At 40.8% G+C, this 20,421-nt stretch overlaps 3 protein-coding genes across 3 annotated transcripts; 1 reads left to right on the top strand and 2 right to left on the bottom strand.

Moving 5' to 3' along the window:
- Positions 1 to 2,455: 2,455 nt before the first annotated feature.
- csdc2a (cold shock domain containing C2, RNA binding a) lies at positions 2,456 to 3,435 on the bottom strand. Its single transcript, XM_030775818.1, has 3 exons — positions 3,266 to 3,435; positions 2,827 to 2,949; positions 2,456 to 2,618 (listed from the first exon to the last, which is right to left on the bottom strand). Exons 1-3 carry the CDS (start codon positions 3,433 to 3,435, stop codon positions 2,456 to 2,458), a joined length of 456 nt encoding a protein of 151 aa, XP_030631678.1.
- Positions 3,436 to 9,991: 6,556 nt separating this feature from the next.
- aco2 (aconitase 2, mitochondrial) lies at positions 9,992 to 18,539 on the bottom strand. The gene is made up of 17 exons (XM_030773130.1): positions 18,504 to 18,539; positions 17,083 to 17,225; positions 16,558 to 16,816; positions 16,154 to 16,246; positions 15,764 to 15,922; positions 15,413 to 15,563; positions 15,017 to 15,121; positions 14,809 to 14,900; positions 14,100 to 14,205; positions 13,252 to 13,409; positions 13,029 to 13,102; positions 12,684 to 12,795; positions 12,147 to 12,425; positions 11,571 to 11,762; positions 11,061 to 11,193; positions 10,493 to 10,614; positions 9,992 to 10,157 (listed from the first exon to the last, which is right to left on the bottom strand). Exons 1-17 carry the CDS (start codon positions 18,537 to 18,539, stop codon positions 10,023 to 10,025), a joined length of 2,349 nt encoding a protein of 782 aa, XP_030628990.1. The 3' UTR covers positions 9,992 to 10,022.
- Positions 18,540 to 18,931: 392 nt separating this feature from the next.
- phf5a (PHD finger protein 5A) lies at positions 18,932 to 20,421 on the top strand. The gene is made up of 4 exons (XM_030773132.1): positions 18,932 to 19,008; positions 19,563 to 19,586; positions 19,880 to 20,046; positions 20,267 to 20,421. The coding sequence occupies exons 1-4, from the start codon at positions 18,957 to 18,959 to the stop codon at positions 20,354 to 20,356; spliced, it is 333 nt and encodes a 110-aa protein (XP_030628992.1). The 5' UTR covers positions 18,932 to 18,956; the 3' UTR covers positions 20,357 to 20,421.

Genomic DNA, 20,421 nt, shown 5'->3' on the forward strand with positions numbered 1-20,421 from the left:
GTAAAATAAAGCTAACAGACAATAGACACACGACAGTAACATGCCAAAAAAAACAACAAAAAAAAAAACACTATTCTGATTTTCAATCTCTGTAATGGAGATAAAATGTCCCTAATTCTAAACACTTTTGCAAAATGTTCCAAAAGAATGGAGCATTATATTTAGAGGCAGTCTAGTCAAAATCGAGAGCCTGGGGTGCCGCAGATAAAATGTATATTTTCTTTCTTTCTTTCTTTCTTTCTTTGTCTCTCTGTCTCTCTCAGTCTCTCTAGCTGTTTGTGTATGTGATTGTGCAGGCCAGCATTTTGAAAAATGACTCTTGTCTTAAATAGGGAACTCTCCAGTCATCATATTTGTCTCTACGAGTTAACAACTTTTTTCCATCCTATGGAGAATGGTTCCACCTTTTTTTCAATTCCAGTCAAATCCTTTACCAAGAGGAAAACATCCAGACCCTGTCTAAATCAGAATATCAAAATATGTCTGACAAGAGAGTAATGAATGAGATGTTCTTGCTTGTTTGATCTGAAAGTTACACGTTTAGAAAGGCAATAGACATGTTTTCACGTTGAGAAGTTAATCATTAGATTGCTCCGACCTTTCAGGCTAAACATAACCACATCAAAGTGGTCCCAGAGACTTCTTATAAACGCACAAGAATGAGCCCAAAGTTACATGCAGGAGTAGTTCACCTTGGACTGGTATGAAAACCAGTAATTCTTTACAATACCTCTCTAAAGGTATTGTTTCACCTGTCTGTAGAGAACTTACCCTTCTGCCCAGATGACGTGTTTTTTTTTTTTGTTTTTTTTTAAATCAGCAGCTTGAAAACAACCCATGGCAATTTCATGCAAACCTGCTGTATACTGAATGGCACATCCTGCTTGCCTGATGATGAATTTGATTTTATTGATGCGTATATAGCATCTTGATTGTTTTACCACATAATAGACTCAATGCGACAGGCTGGCGAACATGGCACTGGCGTAATGGAATCTCTTGTTCAAGCCATCAATTTATTTTTAATAATTATAATGCTTTTACCATCAGACACTGGGCTAAAGATGTTAACAATAGTTATCATTGTGGGGTTCATGTTTGTTTGTTTATTTGTTGTTCTTCTCTTATTTCTGTTTTTTTTTTTGTCCATTTAAGTCTTTCCCTAACATGGTGCTCACAGACAAAGAGAACTGATCAAAGACTGCAGTCCTCCCCTGTTGTAAAGTCTCAGGAATTAGTATTCAGTAGTCAGGAGTTAGCATTCAGTAGTATGAGAAACTAAGCTAATGGTTAAAAAGGCACAGCGAGGCCTGATTAAGAATGAGTCGTTCAACTGCTCATACGAGTAGAGCTGAATAATAAAAGGATTTATTAAAAACTACATCCTGCGTGGACTAAAACACAAGTCACAGTAATTTGAACAAAACCGCTCAAAACGGAATCAAACTTCTGAGTTAATTTTCCTTAAAACACTTCTATTTTACTTTCGTCACAATGAGTTATGATGATGGCATCAATGAACGTGAGAAAAGCCTTGATTATGTGATACAGCAAGTAAGGAGAAGTTTCACGCTTTGCTAATATGACATCGCACAATAATTCTTCATATACTGCGTGTAAAACCAGTTATGAAACTCCCTGTTGTAAAACGGTGAATTACATTATGATTCCTTTTCGACATATAATAGTTTATCCTGTTATTACTACTGTCTGCTTTCAAATGATATTAATGTTTACTATAACTGACACTGACACAGATTTAATGCAACACACACAGCAGACTGAATATGAGAGTTGTCAATGTCACAGGTTCTGTTTTGACTATAAGCACAAATTACAGGCCTTGGCCAGATTTCCCAAACAAAGGCTTTTTTGTTTCACAATCCTTGCACAAAATTCTCACTTCCATTTTCAAATAAACTAAGAATAGAAAAAAAAAAACCCTAAAAAATAAATAGTTTCAGAAATACAAATAAAGACAACAAAATTCAGACATAAACTAGATGCTCTTTGTTTTGCAGTAGTAGTAGGCATGTTGTTTTACTGCAAAGTGCTGTTTCAGAGCCTAACTGACTTTGCCAAGCTAATTGTTTTGTTTTTTTTGTTTTTGTTTTTTCTTTTTCTTTTTTTTTGCACAAAGGCCTCCCGCCGCCAGCTTTTTACTTTCCTCAATGCTACTTCCGAGGTCAAAAAAAAAAAAAAACAGAACTTGCGTAAGCCTCATTCTCATTCCCGGCCCGAACCCACGCTCGTACATAACGTCATTCCAAACCCCCCCCCCCCCCCCCCCCCAGTTCTCTGTCCTGGTTCGAGCTCTTTTACATACTCTTTCAAACTTCTTAAGCCATCCTTTGTTCCGTATCCTTCCCTCCGCTTCCTTACACTCGTCTTTCCGCTCAGATCTCTTCCAGCTCTCCTTCTCTTCACCCCTCTCCGTTAAAGTCGACGTCCCATCTCAGGAGCTGATGATCTGGCCGGACCAGGTCTCGTGCTTGGTTCCGGGTGTGAGGTGAGTGATGACCACCTCCACAGCTTGGATCTTCTGGTTTTTGGGTGGTATGGGACAAACCTTGTACGTCACCTCATCCCCCTCGACGGGAACATATTCCCCCTCGATACTACGGGAGGGGATTTAGAGATACAGTGTTACGTTACCGCAGTGCGCCTCTCATTTCAGAACAAGCAAATAAAAAAAATAACAATAACTTGAAAAAAGTGACAATAAAGGGAATCATTGCATATTAAAACATTTAATACATTGTGAGTTCGTGGCAGTTGTTGTTCAGTAAGTTGGCACTCTTGAAATGAGGGCCTTTTTTCACTCACTCAGAAATGTGAACAAATATGTCCTCTCCTCCATTGGAAGGGCGTATGAACCCATGACCCTGTGACCTTGAGAAGTTCTTGCAAACGCCCTTGAACACTGGCCCCGACCTGGCCCGGACCGTGCTGATATCAGATTGAAGACAAGAAACAGGAAGATTACCCAGCATGCATTTGAACTAAAGAGAAGAGGTCAAGCGTGTACGCGCCTACTTCACACAGATGTAATAAACACAAACACTACCACAAGAACTCAGCTACAGAGTAAATTCATCCCCAGTCGGAGCAAGATTTCTTTTTGATTTAAGACGAGAACAGGTTTGGCAACATCACAACCTGTTCATCTGGTTTGCCTCAACAGCACTGAGACAAACAGGTGGTCAAATGGCACTGACTGTTTTGACCGTGTGCTTATAGTGTAGATTGTAAAGGCGACACTCACGCGGAGTACGTTCGGTTGCGTTTAGTCGGCAGCGGACTGGGCAGTCCCCCAGACTGAGGTGGCCTCCTGTCCCACACGCGGCTCCCCTCCCTCAGGAAGGGGAACGAGAGCGACAGGGGGGTGTGTGGAGGGCACAGTGGGGTTTTGGATGGGGATGAGGAGTCTGCCATCACTCTGGAAAATAGCTTGGTTCTGTGGGCGTTTTGAACAGCTCTGTGATCCAAAAGGGGTTGAGATAAAAGAAACAAAAGTCATCCATAACCTGTTGACTAATCCTGACTGCTCCAAACGGTTTGAAGTGATTTCCTACAACAGCTGTAGCCACAGCTGCATATAAGAGTAAGGCAACTGTAACTGATCTATTTAATGATCCTTAATGATCCTATAAAGATCAATGTGAGTCTGGTTTCCATTGTTTGCCTTAGCAGAAGGCAAACTCACTCATTATGTCCTTGTGTTAAAGTAGGTCGCTGGTAATTAAGCTGACACCACCGTATTTTATGGATATTAAACTTTTTTATGGATATGGTATTTTTTTGCAGCTTCACCCCCCCACCCCCACCCCACCCCACCCCCCCCCCCCCCCCCCCCCAAAAAAAAGATATCATGGAAACATTTAACAGAATTTAAGGAAAATATGTGGAAAGTGAGGGGATAACTAAGCCATAGAAACAACTACTGCAGTGAGAAAATACATACAATTGCATCTTTAACCTACAAGTGAGAACATACTTAACTCCTACCTTACACAACAGCATTGCTAAACATCATATTAGAAGTCCGCGAGCAGAAGCATCAATGCATTAACAATATAATAATTTAAGTGCAGCAATCATAAGAATAATTCCTCCTATCATAAAAATATGGAGACTATAGTATTTTGTGTGCCCGTACAGCCGCTACTGTTTTTAATGTAAACACACAGGCAGGATGGGCACTTACGATAAAGCAGGACCCAAATTTACAATGAATGTTCTGTTCAAACAAACTGCCCCTGTATTTATGACTGAATGTGCGGTTGTCTGGACTCAGTAAACAGAAGCTGGGCTGTGAACTGCTCCTGCGTAGTAATAAATCCATTATTATTTAGTATTTCTTGGAGGTATCAGAAAATAAGATACTAATTAAGCTGTTTCCACGCCGATCTTACTAACATTAACACGTAAGACACGCATGTCTTGAAAACACACGATTCTTTTTAGAGTGGCAAAACATGTAACTGAGTCTCCTCATACCATTTATTTTTTTATCTTAGCATGACGAGACTGGCGACACGCGGCAATATCAATAGATGTTCCACACTGATCAGCTGCTCTGATTCCAGAACATTCATGACGTGCAGGTGGGATGAAAAAGTGGACTGATGTGTTCTCTTAATTTTGGCCTGTAGCCACTGTCAATGAAGAATCTTTTTTTTTTTTTTTTTAAATTATTGTTACTGTAACGAAATATACATAAGTCATAAGTCATTTCCCTTATAATGTTTCATAATGTTACAGAGGATGATATACAGATGTTTGATGTACGCTAGCTTAAAATTAATAATGCTGGCCAACACAAATACACCAGTAACAATTAGGCTATTTATGTTCTTACCGTTTAATACTTTACGCTGCGCTCAGACGGAATCACAGAGGTTGTACTAAAGCATTATACAATACTGCCAGCAATAAAAGAATTGCTGTTCGCTCCAAAAATTCCTTTATCGCGGTGTACTATGTACGGTTTGTTCAAGAGGCTGCACTCCGCATGAGTAAACTGCTTGGCAAAGGGAGGCACGGAGGTTGAAGGGCGGGATTTGATTTAAAGGACGACCGGTTTGGCTTTGATGCTGTACAATTTGTTTTAAATGACGACACGGTGTCATTTCACTTATCTTTTCCGAGAGAATGTCATTTGGTCTGAGGCTAAAAACGTTGCTTGCAAGGCGTTAGCTCACTGCGTCAAGAATACGCTATGTTTACGGTCACGGGAACGTGGCGTGATGTGACTGGCATTCCCAGAAATGCCGAGAAATTTATGCCATCTTTATCTCAGCGGAAGAAAAGGACACCAGTAGCCTACAGAAGTGCAAAGCCTTTGTCTTGGATCCAGGCTATGAAGCATAATTATTCTTTCTTTCTTTCTTTCTTTCTTTCTTTCTTTCTTTCTTTGATTTTTTTTTTGTTTCTTTGTTTATTTTGTATTTGATCACATGGGTCTAAAAGTAATTACTGCTGAGTAACTCACACAAAGCATGATACATTTTACACTCAGAATACAGATTAATGGGCGAATACAATATTTAGTAAATGAGCACAGGTTGAGTATCCCTTATCCAAAATGCCTGGGATCAGAAGTGTTTTGGAAATTTTATTTATTTATTTTTTTTTTTTTCAAATACAGTATTTGAATACACATAATGAGATAACATGGCACCAACAGAGCGTCAGAGCCCCACATGGGCTAGTGTAGTCAGGTGTAGAATTTCCCACTTATGGCGTCACGTCGGCGCTCAAAAAGTTTCGGATTTCGGAGCTGTTCAGATTTGGGATGCTCAACCTGTCTTGGCTATTCATACGCCTTTCTCACGTAAAGAAGGCCGACTTTCCGGTCTGAGCCAACAGGGGGTATCTTTACTTCCGGCTAGCCATCTTCCCTGTTACTAGCGAATTTACAATGGCACAGTCGAGAAGCAAGAAGTGGTATTGTGCACCTTTGTGTACAAACAGCAAACAAAAACAGCCCTATTTAAGCGTTCACACATTGCCCCGTGATGAGGACCACAACAGAGAGTATGGATTCAAGCAGGGCCGCCGCTACATACACACGCATCACGTGCTGTGCGTAGGGCACCTAATCAACCTAATGATCATTATAATAATCATAATAATCATAATGATGGAATAGAGCTGCAAGCGGCAATTATGGGGTACAAGTAGATCAGGTGTAACGCGTACAGAGGTCAAAAGTTAAGACCTACTTCAGCTGCATGTTTTTCACTTTGTACTGTAGTGCCATCGTCGGGACAAATGGACCAGTTTTCATATGAATCCCTATTGGATACGTCCTACACAGTCCTGCAAAGTTTTATGATATGTCATAGCAAAGCTAGTTTAAAGACTGCTGAAAGTTGATTGGCTGATGGCAGCCACTTGTTTTTAGTGATGAAATTGTCCTTGTACACTTAATTTCAACTTTTGACCAACACAGAATATGCAAAAATTTGTTCATCAGGCAACTGGTTTAGAAATTAGGACCATTTCTTTGCTGCTGCAACCCCTATCGATGGATTTACCCCACATTTCATAGGCTTAAGTCTCATGTCCTATAGATGACATATCTCAAATTTTGTGATGATCAGACATTGCATTCAGGAATTAGACCTCATTAAAGCAATAGAGAACACACCCAGAAAATCCATTGGGTTACTGCAGCCAAGTTTTTTAACATAGCAACTTTCTTTTTATAACATTTTAAGATAGTGGTCTAAAGAAGTTGTGTACCAACTGTCATGTGAATTGGCCAAACTGTCTGGGACGAGATAGATTTTTAAGATTTTTCACAAAATTCAAAACGGCAAAAATCCAATACGGCACATCATTTTGGTCCAAGAGGCTTTTTCATTCCTCTTGAGGAGAGGCATCTAACAGATCTAGTTCTATGTCTGCAGGACAAACAGATTAAATGTTATGACCTGTTAAATTTGAACATATTTCACATTGCTCTATAGCGACCCATTGGGTAATCCTGCAAAGTTTCATGATGATAGGTCATAGTTAAATCAGTTTAAGGGGTGCTGAAATTTGATTGGCTGCTGGCAGCCATCTTTTTTGAGCTATCAACTTGCCCTTGTAGCCATTATTAAAGTGTGTTTTAACCGAACGCAGAGCAAAATTTTCAAGCGACACGAATGCATGAAAAGTCAATGGCAGGAGGCGAATGGGTTAATCGCGGCGAAACTTCGAGCGATGCAAAATGGGCAAAAATGAGCGTTCGCCTGAGTTTAAAAAAGTTCAACTCGAGTGAAAATTTCGCTTGACGAAAGCCAATCACCCAGAGGCTAGAAGCCACACCCCCTGGCCTAAGGGCTAGAGAAGCGGGTTTGTGACCAAAAGGTCACTGGTTCGATTCCCAGGACCAGCAGGAAAACATCTATGGCTGAAGTGTTCTTGGGCAAGGCACTTAACTCCAAACTGCCCCATGGGCACAGGTGAGCTGCCCACTGCCCCTGCGCCTCGTGGTTGTGTGTGTGCTCACTACTGGTGTGTATGGACGGGTTAAACGCAGAGGTCAAATGCACATTGTGAGTGTACAATCATGGAGATTTAATCTCTTAACCTTTAATCAGAAACGTCTTTGGTCTTGTGTAATCTGATTGGTGAAATCAAAAACGCTTGCTGTGACGTAGCACGAAATTCAGACGCTCAGTTTTCTGAAGCAAGCGATCAAACAAGCGCAGGGAAAGCGAAGCGAAATTTTGCCTCGCGCTCGGTTAACACACCCTTTGAACTTGGTCGGGCAACAGGTTTAGGAGCTATAACCATTTGTTTCCTATAGCACCACCTACTGACGACCAAATTTTGTAGGTTTAAGCCTCATGACCTATAGATATACTTTTGTGATGACTGGACATTGGATTCAGGAGTTACACCTCATTATATCAATTGAGGCCACGCCCACAAACTTCATTGGATCACTGTGGCCACGTTTTCTAACGTAGCAACTTTCTTTATCTTAGGTTTAAATATATTGGTCTGAAGATGCTGTGTACCAAATTTCATGCAAATCGGACAAATAGTCAAGGAAAAAATTCAAAATGGCAGAAAATCCAATATGGCACAACACACTAAAACAACACTACTATTAAAACAATGTATTGTTCAAAAGTGTCATAATAAGCATTATCAAATTCTCCTTTGCCTGTTATTGAATTTTATTCTCTTTTATATAATGCCTAATCCTAAATCTCTCAAATTTATTCATAATGGTTTTCTCTGACTTTGATAACTCTGAATACTATACTAACACATATAGTAAGAATCAGTGTATAGCATGCCACTTTTCCAATCATTGACAATATTTTTTTGTCGTTGTTGTAGAAAACTATGTAGACATCGAAGCAGCCTTGTGCATGGTAATCCCTGAAACATAAACCTCTTCAATCCTTATCACAAACTGCCCATCTTAAAGGACCATCAGTCAGTGATTTAAACACTCCCAAACACAGGCAAACACTACTGTTCCTTAACACGGGAATTTTATTTTACAACTATTGTGCAGCGCTCATTTGTCTTAAATGAAAAACAAAAAGAAAGAAAAAAAAAATCAAACACACACATTCACATATAACCAGAGAATTTTCCAGATATTTGAAGACAGTGAGTGATCAAAGAATCAAATGGAGTTCAGTCAGTCAACGGTTTGGAGTGTATCTGTGTCTTTGAGTATCTGTGAGGGGAATTAGGATCAAAAATAAGGGGGAATCAGACTAATTCACTGGGAAGCAATGCCACTATTCCTCTTGTTGTAAAACAAAGAGCTTCCACACTATCAGTCTTTTTCTGGTTACTGTACAGTACTCTAAAACATATAAGCAGGTGGGACCATGGCTTTTCATTGTAATGAATTGTTCAGGCTGGTCCACATATACTTATAATACACTTTTCATCTGTTTCCTTACACAGCGGCTCTCTCTGAGAGTGACGGTACTGAGTTAGTGAGAAAAAGTGAATTTTCACAAAACTCGCAATAAAAGGAGTGTCATTTAGTGTTCCTTCTTTGACAAGGGTTTTACTCTGTGGTAAAAAAAAAAAATAAAAATATTAATATAATAACAACAAAGAAAACAAAAAGGTTGTTCAGTCACACGGAAAAGTTCTAGAGGTCCAAACACTGAAAATTCAAAGAGAATTCTGCGGAAAATCGGAAAAGGAACATCAGAAACATGTTTTAAGTTTTAACTTAAATAAATAACCCTCATCTTAACCCACTGAAGGATTTGACCTGTTAAAGTATTTAGTACAGTACCACTTATCTAGAATATACAGGAGTGTAGTGATAACAGTAAGAGGATCCATTTCAGATTTGAAAGATGTATCAGTATAGGTCCATCAATGTCAGTATTCAAAAAAAGCATTGTGGGCTTCCCCCACAAACAGCAAAACAACCAAAACGCACTTACTGTAAAGGTAATTGGTTTTCAGGTGGAGGTAGGAGGAAGGGAGTGTATGTTCGCATCTCCATGACAACGACCGGATTGAAAACACAGATGTCACATGCAGCTTCCTTCACAAGATATTGTTAACACAAATATTCACAGGACCACTGGACCAGTTAGCAAGTACAGTTAAAATGTGAATGAATTAAAGCCTCACCATAAAATTGGATTTCTGTTATCTGAAGCCAATCTCCAGCCTGTCCTCCTATCTAATATATCTGATGCACGTATTATGAACCAGTTACTTTTTCCTGCCCACAGAACCTAACACAACCAAGCAGTTTTCTATGTGCACTGTCGGGTCTTCTCTACATCCTTCCGTAAGTGGGGCTTGTTTCTGCTGTGGTGTGACATAAATGTACAACACTTTTTTTTGTTTTCTTTTGTTTTGTTTTATGATAATATGTAACTCTAGTTTGGATGAGAGTCTATGACAAGAAGAGACAGTGGCTTTTATCCCTTTCTAAACCCGTTGATCCCTCGTCAATGCATGGCCCCTCCCCCGTTTCTGTGTCGTCAGACAGCCCCTCCCCTTCCTATCTCGAGCCCGATCTCGCCTCAATGCTGCAGCTCCTTCATCCTGTTTAGGGCACTGCCTGCCTGGAACCACTCAATCTGTGTCTCATTGAAGGAGTGATTCAGCTGAATAGTCTCCTCGGTGCCATCGGCGTGTTTTATCACTGCTTGCAGAGGCTAAAACACACACACACACACACATACACACCAGAGTAAGTGCATCATTGCTGAGGAAAAATGGTAGTTGATTTGCTGATTTGCTTTTCTAAATCCCTAACAGGAGTGTTTCCATACACTTCCTAATCCTGAGAGCAGGTCTCTGAAATCAGAGCCATGCAGTGCTCTGCTCCAGATGCTCTTTCAGGATACTAATAAATTATGCAGTAAAGGAGCTAATGATTATACAGCACTGATTATGTAAGAAAGGATTACTCATTCCTCCTCCTATCCCATTTTCAAATACTTTCAGGTTTTAGAATGAAAAAAAAAAAATGTCATTGATTAAATCTCACCTTTCCAGGAGCAAAACTCTCAAGGCCTTTGATGGAGATCTTGTCATCTGGGCGGATTTTGTCATAGTCAGTGGGGTCAGAGAAGGTCAAGGGAAGCAGACCCTGTTTTTTCAAATTTGTTTCTGAAGAAAAAAAGAGACGCAATAGTTTTAGAGCTTTATGAGGTGGAATGATATGTATCAAGCAATGCAGAGTGACAGTGTTAATCTGAGATCAGTTCTCCTCAGTCCATATGACTGTATGTGTAAGTACTATGAGAAGTATAAACTGATCATAGATCAGCCCTTCCATTCTGAGAAATGAACATCAAAACTCAGAAGAGGCAAATAAATTCAGAAAATGGACATTTGTGAGCCATTCAAACATTCCAAATATAGATAGATAGCTAGATATAGTGAGAGAGAGAGAGAGAGAGAGAGAGAGAGAGAGAGAGAGAGAGAGAGAAACTTAATGGATGACCAAATCAAAAAACACTGAATGTACCAACAGATTTACCAACTCTAGAGAGTCGACCTGTTATCACAAAGAGTGTTTTGGCTTGAAGTTAAACACAGACACAAACACACACCATGGATCCTGGCAAAGCTCTTTACGATAATGGCCCGTCCTCCCAAATGTCTGGGCTCCAGGGCGGCGTGCTCTCTGCTGGAGCCCTCCCCGTAATTCTCATCCCCAATCACCACCCAGGAGAGGCCGTTCTTCTGCAGGGAGGAAAAGAACCGCACGCAGGGGTTCAGTGATTACTTTAGTATCATAAAATACTAATAGCATTACACCAAACACACAGCATTAATCATACACCACAGCAGGATTTGTCAAAAAAAAAAAACCCATATCTGATAAGAGTAGAAGGGAGCCTGTGAATGGTATTACGTGTAAAAACTAAATCCTGGATATTTTAGAAACCCTGGAGGGAGAGTACTGTAGATGGTACTGGACATTTATTAAAGTGTATACACAGACTGAGGAGTCTTCCACTCCAGAAAAAAAAAAAAAACTCAGAATTTGTTTCTATTTGATTCTCTTTTTTTCCTGGTTGTTTTCCTTAGACAAACATGACATAAACTGATTAACCCACCTTGTAGTGTCTGGCCACATCAGGCACGCCTCCATACTCCCCCGTCAGATGGTTACGGATCTTATTGACAGCGTCATTCTCGATGTTCACGGCTCCGATGAGCAGGTTGTTGGAGATGTTGTCCAGGTGACCGCGGAATTTGAGCCAAGGTCCAGCAGCACTGATGTGGTCCGTGGTGCACTTGCCCTTCACCTGATGAAGGTGAAGAACAGAAACGGTGAGGAGAGGAAAGGGATCAGCAGGAGGTGGAGAGAAATTGCTCCTCCTTTGACTACTCCGAAACACGTACGGAAAAGTCCGATTCAGATAGAATTTACCTTCAGATAGAAGGTAGAATTTCCATGCATGGACAATTTTTCAAGCTCTAAAATGGGGAGATCTTTTCAAAAACCCAAATGTTTACAAATCTGCCATGGTCACACTGCTGAATGATCTTCACACTGAACCTGAAGGTATCAGGCATGGTGATAAAGTTATCCGATTAAATCAATATGAAAGTAAACCCATCCAGCCGAGCACAAACGTGAGTTTGAGATCCTTACATCTACAGATTCTCACACATCCAACGTCGTTTACCTTGATGAGCACTTGCAGGTCCTCCAGGTCTTTGCCGTTCCATTTGTCGAAGGGTTCCAGCAGCTGCAGGCGGTTGCTCTGGGGGCTGACGTCCACTCTCAGGGAAGAACCATCAGCGGGGGGGTGCTGGTAGGTGTCCTGGCCTGGATCAAAGTCTCGGGCTGGCAGCTCGTCGCCCGTCGGTGGCTCCAGTTTGAACTTCTCCCCGTTTGGTGCCGTGAGGTAGTCTGTCTCAGGGTTAAAACTCAGCGACCCTGCGATGGCTAGTGCGGTGACAATCTGACCAACAAGATCAAAGGAAAAGGGGAACAGGGTGAGTGAACGGGGGGGAGGGGAGAGGGGGTGAATGAATGACCAAAAAAATAAAACACATGAAAAAAAATCAGCAAAGAAAACAGGCATTACGAGTTTCTAGTGTGTGTTCCTGTTTCTAGTCCTGTTTTGATTTTGATTGTTGTGGCGTGTAAAGCCCTTTGAGACTGTAAACAGTGATACTGGGCTCTAAATAAACTTGAAACTTGTTAGCATATGCGGTACCTCTGGAGAAGTGACAAAAGCATGGGTAGCAGGATTAGCATCATTTCTAGCGGTGAAGTTTCTGTTAAAGGACGTGACAATGGTGTTCTTCTCTCCCTTCTTCACATCACGCCTGTGAGACAAAATTTAAAAAAAAAAAAAAATTATACAGGTATCATTTGTTCTGTAATCTAACCTGTAGTAACATGATATGGAAATCTACCAAACAGCACATATACGGATATTGTTTAGATCAACTGATGAGGAAAGAAAAAAAACAAACTTTTTTTTATCAGTGGTCTCATCATCCCTTCTTATTGTGTCCTACAGGTTTAGAGAAATCTAGGAAAACTAGGACAGAATTACCTGTCCCACTGTCCAATGCAGGGTCCACAGGCATTTGCCAGGACCACTCCACCAACATCACTCAGGATCTTAGCCTGCAGTCACATACAGACACTCAATTATGCCACTCAAAAAAAAAAAAGAGATTGGTAACTGTTAGAGTAATCTTTACAACAGCTTCCCAGGACGGAACACTCAAACACACGTTGGTGAACCGGCACTTTCCCATAACGTCAGGACTTACATATCCATCTCTCTCTATGGTGGCACGGATCTGCTCCGACCCGGGAGTGACGGTGAACTGGGCCTTGCACTTGAGGCCGTGATCCAGAGCCTGCTTGGCCAGTGAAGCAGCTCTTCCCATGTCCTCATAGCTGGAGTTGGTGCAGCTTCCAATGAGACCTGAGAAGGAGAAGGAGGAGGAACACATTAACATATCATGTGAAAATGTAGGCATGAAGGATCATTCTAAGACTATGTAAGATTATAGTGACATCTGAACAGACGTGGTTCATGATAGGAGAACTGTTTAACCTGATGGTCTTATTACCATAGATACACAGAAAGCTTCACACCTTTGGCGCCACGTTACAGTTGGAGCCAAGAGCAATTGATTAAGGCAAAATACAACCGGTAATGGGCGAATGGCAGCCATCACAGACAAAAGGGGAATTTAGCATTAACACCTAGATTCTGATTTGCATCAAGCAACGTTGTACACCTATTGTCTGTTTGCTTCATGGTATAAAAGGCAGATCACGGTAACAGTTCTCTGAGTTAAGCTTCAGCGCAGGCAGACGTGCTGCCGCATTCCAACACCACCAAACAAAGCTTTTCTCCAAGCGCGCTTTTGCTCCGGTTCGTTTACTTGTAAAATCACAAGAAAATCCAACAACTAGAGGAATCAGAGACTGTTGACAGTGACTGCATTGTCTTCGGAGCCTTGAGGATTCGTGGTCTACTCACTGTGCTGCGGTGTATGAGAATGGCATAGTTAGCTAGCTAATATGGTTACTTTTTCTGGGTAACTTACTGACTTAATAAATATCGTTAAAGGACCGGCGGTGTGTAAGAGAAAAAAGCTACACTGACCGACTTTGACATCCAGGGGCCAGCCATTCTTCTCGGCCACTGAGCCAATTTCTGAGACAGGATGCGCCAGGTCTGGAGTGAAGGGGCCGTTGATATGGGGCTTTAGCTGTCAGAGGGACAATGATGAGTCAGCAGATTTTTCTTAAAACATCAATTGATTTCAGTTGCACTCAATGATTCTTCATAAAAATGGAGGCACTTTACACAAGAACCATCTCAAAAACATTTCTTAGAAAAATTATACAAAAATAATTTGTCAAATACAATAATACATTCTCGCTACAGCAAAAACAAAAACGTAGTGCAATTACACTCTCACGACTCATGCCTTTTCTTTTCTTTTTTTTTTTCTTTTTCCCCACTTTTCATCCAGTCAGGAATGCCCAATTCCATGTACTGTCCTAAGTTCCCATGACGACACAACCCCTGTGGCATTCTGGGAGAGCGAGGGTCTCTGTATGCGACATTTCAGCTGACTTTCTACTGCGTCACCCAGGTGCTTCTCACTGTTTATTTTCTATACCCATCTCAGGCAACGATTATCACATAACAAATCACAGGTAATGTCATTGTACCAAACACCAGAGGCCCAGGAATAAGATAGGATAGAATTTTGTTCATCTTTATGCATTAGAATGTTTCTGAAGCACGCTTAGAGCCTGGGCCTTCATGCAAAGTTATTTCACATTAAAATGCCAACCACTCATACCTCGCTGAGGTTTATCTCAATCAGCTGGTCGTATTCACAGCCAGCATCAGGCACCAGCAGATCCTTATACTCATCAGCCAGAGAGGCGATTTCTAAGGAGAAAGCAGTGCAAGAAAGGAAGGGGGGGGGGGGCAACAATACAATGGATGTGTGTTAAGATGAAGGACAATGACTATATCTAAAACGGTGACGCAGGGCCCCTGCTTACCCCCCCTTCCTGTCTTCTCCAGGTACGTCCTCATTCTGTGATTGTAAGGGAAGACAGAAGTGGTGGCCCCGATTTCAGCTCCCATGTTGCAGATTGTGGCCATTCCTGAAGAAAAGCAGGAAGATGTTAAAAAAAGAAAAAGAAAAGAAAAAAAAAAGGAGTAGACTGTGTGAGAAAACGAGTGACATGGAAGTGGTGCATCACTGTAATAGGTGACAGATTACATCAATTATTTACATTTCCATAAAATAAAATGTCTTGTGCGCACGTGACATGTCTTCCAATCAAACTACTGAGATATTTCTGTTAACTAGCCATCATGTGCTGTTTCATATTACAAAACTGCGTTTTCCTGAGGCTTTAGAAACAGTGGTTTCTGTGGAGGCTGACACACACCAGTACAGGAGATGGAGTCGACACCAGGGCCGTGGTACTCCACGATAGCTCCAGTGCCACCCTTCACTGTCAGGATCCCTGCCACCTTCAGGATGACATCCTTCGGGGAGGTCCAGCCCGAGAGAGTGCCCGTCAGCTTCACTCCAATTACCTACAACAAAATTAAAAGAAAAAAGTAGAACACAAAAATTCTATAGGTTCAGTATTCAAAAATGGGACCAAAACTGAACGGTTTTCCAGACCTGTTCTAGAGTTTTTTCAGAGCAACAGGTTAACGTGAGAAGTGACTGATTTGTGATTTTGGAGGCAAATGTGAATGCGTGACCACAAATGAAATGCATCTGTGCTTACATTGGGACACTTCAGCTCCCAGGGGATTCCAGCCATGACATCTACTGCATCAGCCCCGCCCACTCCTATGCAGATACTTCCTAGACCGCCCCCGTTAGGCGTGTGAGAGTCCGTGCCAATCAGCATGACACCAGGGTAAGCGTAGTTTTCCAGAATAATCTTTAAAAGAGAATACAGGGGAATTAGTACAGGGCAAGTTTTGCATGTACATATGCACAGTTGTAAACTGTTGTCTCCTGTGAAACATGCCTGACAATCCAATAACAGTACACCGTCAAAATATTTGGAGAAAAGTATAATTCAGATATCAGATAAAAAGCTCATGAGGGTAACTGCAAACTTAGGATCTAAATGAGACTGTTTCTACAGTGAGCAATCTCTATACTCCACCTGGTGGATGATTCCAGAACCTGGTTTCCAAAAACCAACACCATATTTGGCTCCAGCACTGGCAAGAAAGTTATAAACCTCCTGATTCACCTCCTGGATCCCACAAAGAGAGGTAGAAAACAGTGAAAAAGCAAAAACCGACATTTCAATAGCTGCTTTATTTACTAGTTCATCACTTGAGTAAACACACATATGGGATTAACTGTCCTAATCCCACTATCTCAGTCTGTTCTTGTCATTCCAACAACATGGACAGCGCTACACAGTGCTGGACGAGCGCTACACAGTTCCTGCTCCTAGGAGGCAACGTGAGTTATGACTGGCCATGTTTTTCCACAAATAACGCCAGACGGCATAACGTAAGCATCCGTGAAACGCTCCTTCCCCAGTCCTCCCTGACTCACCTTTGCCCTCTGCAGGTCTTTGGGACCTCCGCTCTGAGCCTCGATCAGATGGTCACAGTGGATGGTGGAGGGCACAGCTACTCTGGGCAGTCCGCTGCTGATGAACTGCAGCATGGCCATCTGGGCCGTGGCATCCTGCATGGCCACGCGGTCAGGCCGCAGACGCAGATATGTACGCCCTCGCGCTATCTCCTGACCCGCAGGGTCGTCAAGATGGCTGTAGACAATCTTCTCAGATAAGGTGAGGGGACGATTCAGTCTGGAAACGGGGTGACGGGTGAAGATACCAAAGTTAGCACGAATTCTCCTCAGAAAGTAGTGGACATAAGGCACACAAAGTAATGTTTTAAACTTTACTGTGATATAACTGAAAACCTTCAGGACAGTGTAGACAAAATGAGAATCAGACAGCTGGTATAGAGCGTTGCTCATGAGGTGGAAAAAGGCAAACTGGAGAGTTGTGATAAGATCGAGATGGTGTGTGAAAAACAAACAGGCGCTAACACGCTGTGGGATCGCCCTCACCTGTTGCGCACAATGTTTAAGTTGGACTGGAGTTTCTCATAATTGATGTGGGAGTTTGACTCAAAGCGGCTCATCGCCACTTTGGCCTTCGCGCTCAAGGCGGCCGACACATGCAGCCGCCGTGCTCCGTGCCCCAGAGCAAGCTGTAAAAAAAAAAAAAAAAAAAAAAAAGAGAGAGGGAATATTCATTTAGAGGGCTCCTACACATGCTGTAGCTCATAAATAAAGTGATTTGACAGTTATTTCAGTTTCATTCGAATGAATAGTGCACTTCCTTTTACAGACTCAAAAACAGCCCAAAAACTCTGAGACACTACATAAATATTTGGTTAGTTATTTAATGTAATTAAGTCTTCAAACCACATGGATTTGGAATATGGAATACATGGAGCAAAGCTGAACCGTGTAAATCTAGCGGTTTACACTGGCATTTCTCAGATTTACTGATAAATCTCACAACTGTAAACAGCAGCAACAACAACAAAACATGATCCAGTGTCCAGGAGCATAAAACATCTTGAGGACAATAAATAATACATGCAACTGGAAGGCATACATAAAAAACAGTAACCTGTCAAATGACAAATGCATCGAAATAATTCAAGTAATTTAACTTATTGCCCTATTACGTCCTCATATTAAGGAAGCCTTCTATGAGAACAACCATTACAACTCTACAAGAAGGAAGGATGTTGGTCTACTGAAATTCAACCATATCATGAAAATGATCAAATAATACCTATGATTATTAGAAACTGTACCTTCAAATGTACGGGGCGTAATGAAACTGAATTCATACATTCATTAAAGTAAATTCAAGTACATGTGCTGCAATGGTTGGGTGTAATGGTTCAGAAGACCAGTCTGAAACCCCCTTTACAAGTGAATAGTTGTTTTTTTCAAATAACGCCTTTTGAACCCTTCAGGGAACACGTGAAAACATGACCATTCAGATAACAACAGAACGTACACATAAAGGCACCTCAGAGGGAAACCAATCTTTCATGAGCATCGATTTGTTATATTAAATGTGATAGCATGTTATGCCTTTACTGTTCTCCTGGCGACACGATGTTTTTTAACCTTGCTTTAACCTTGCACGTGAATCAGACGCTACCCTTTTTAATACCCTTAACATGTTGATTACCTCAGGCAGATATATATTTTTATGTTCTAACATTTATCGATCTGTGGTTTTCCTTGTATTGAAAAGAGACTAATTAATTTCAATTCCTCGCCCATGACACAGGATACGTTGACCTGGCCTTGGTGGGGTCTACACAGCAGTCTGTAACGATAAAAGTTTCTAGACCTCGTCACAAATATTCTTTAGGCTCGTCCATATTTGCTTTTTAGTACTAGATGAGTCTTGAGAAGGAAATCTGTCTTGAGCACAATTTAAACTAAAATTGTTCACGTACCTGAAGCCGGCTGACAGTTAAGCAGTAAGTTGCCATTTTGTTTACTGGCAAAGATTGCCGCATGATGATGACGCTGTGATTTAAAGCCTTTAGGTTAATGAAAAACAATTTTAAAAACAATAAACACCAGAGGAAAAGGTAAGTTAATATATTTTCCCAGGCGTATATATTTGTATAATCCCAGATAACATACTTTATTCAGAAAACGGTTTTATAAAATATTGCTACGTTGGCTAAAATGGCCAGTCTCCAGATTTGTTCGTGTCCCAAAATAACCAGCCTTTGTTATTGATATGCATTTACTGTAAATACAGTTAAAATTAATGTTTTATTTACACACCACCTTTATAATAACTGAACCAACGTCCATAGTTGAAAAGTCAGAGTGCAGTTGGGTCAGAGTTCAAAGGTAACTGAAGGCGCCGCCACGACGAGTCGTATGTGTAGCAGACAATGGCTAAACATCACCCAGACTTGATATTCTGCAGAAAACAAGCCGGTGTCGGTAAGGATGTTTTTAGATTTTGCTGTTCGATAATATTATTCATCCATTTTAATTAATGTCTTTGCTCACTTTCCGTTTAAAAAACAGCACCTATCGCACAGCAATTTTATTAGCTTGTTAGTTAGCTAGTTAGCCAACTAAGTTAGCTTCTCTAGACTGTTCTAGGGTGGCATGCTAATGAAACCTTACTCTCATTCATGACTTTTATTGGCTGTTTTGTGATGTATAGTTTATCATATATGTAGATTATAATAATGAGGTACTCCACAACTTTTTGTCACTGACTATTTAAACATCGAAGCAAAGGCAAGCTAGTCCGGTTTAGCCTCGATGGCGGCTGGATCGGGACAAATTAATGATTCAAAAGGGTTAATAAACCGCCGTTCTGTCCTCTTTTTTACTTCAGTAGTTTGTTGCTGCTGGATTGCTACAAAAACAGTGATTTTATTTGACTGCATAAAACAGTAATTGTGCTAAGTTCCTTAATAATGTTTACTTCAGTAATGTTGAACTGTGAACCGTTTCATTCATTCTCGCTTATGTTTTCATTCCAGCCATTGGCAGATTATGTGAAAAATGTAAGTACAAAATCTTTCATTGTGATTACTAAGCATTTTTTAAGTCAGACTATACCAGTCAGCATGTTTCGATACTATTTTTGTAACTTTGCTTTATTGAATTATGTGTTATAACCGTTGCATCATAACATATTGTCCAAAACGTTGCTTAAATGAACAGAGCTTTGGATGAAAAGATTTTGTCAGCCATTTCTTTCCACAATGTTTGAAACAATTAGTTTCAAACATTAGGAGAAACAGACGTTTAAAAAAAAATGTATATTTATTCATGAGTGATTGTTTTCCGCTGTTAGGTGACGGAAAGTGCGTTATCTGTGATTCCTATGTCCGACCTTGCACGCTTGTACGCATCTGTGATGAATGCAATTACGGGTCATATCAAGGACGCTGTGTCATATGCGGAGGGCCGGGCGTGTCGGATGCATACTACTGCAAAGAGTGCACCATCCAGGAGAAAGATGTACGTAGTTTTCTCACACTGCACAATTAAACAGGCCAATTACTCTACAGTTTATACAACAGTAATTCTTTATTTGTACTGTACTGTAAACATTTGTCTTCACTTCATATTCAAGACATTGTTAATACCATTGTTTGTCTCCTAGTTGAAATTAAATATCATTTTATTATGTATTTCATCAGAACAAATATGCATTTGATTATTTATTCTCTCTCCACAGCGAGATGGCTGCCCCAAGATTGTGAACCTTGGCAGTTCAAAAACAGACCTGTTCTATGAGAGAAAAAAGTATGGTTTCAAGAAGAGGTGAAGGCTGTGCAGCATCTGTTAAGATTTTTTTTTTTGGTTGTACATTCAGTTCCTTCTGTATCAAAG

The sequence above is a fragment of the Chanos chanos genome, chromosome 5 (genome assembly GCF_902362185.1).
Source record: "Chanos chanos chromosome 5, fChaCha1.1, whole genome shotgun sequence".
NCBI classification, from domain to species: domain Eukaryota; kingdom Metazoa; phylum Chordata; class Actinopteri; order Gonorynchiformes; family Chanidae; genus Chanos; species Chanos chanos.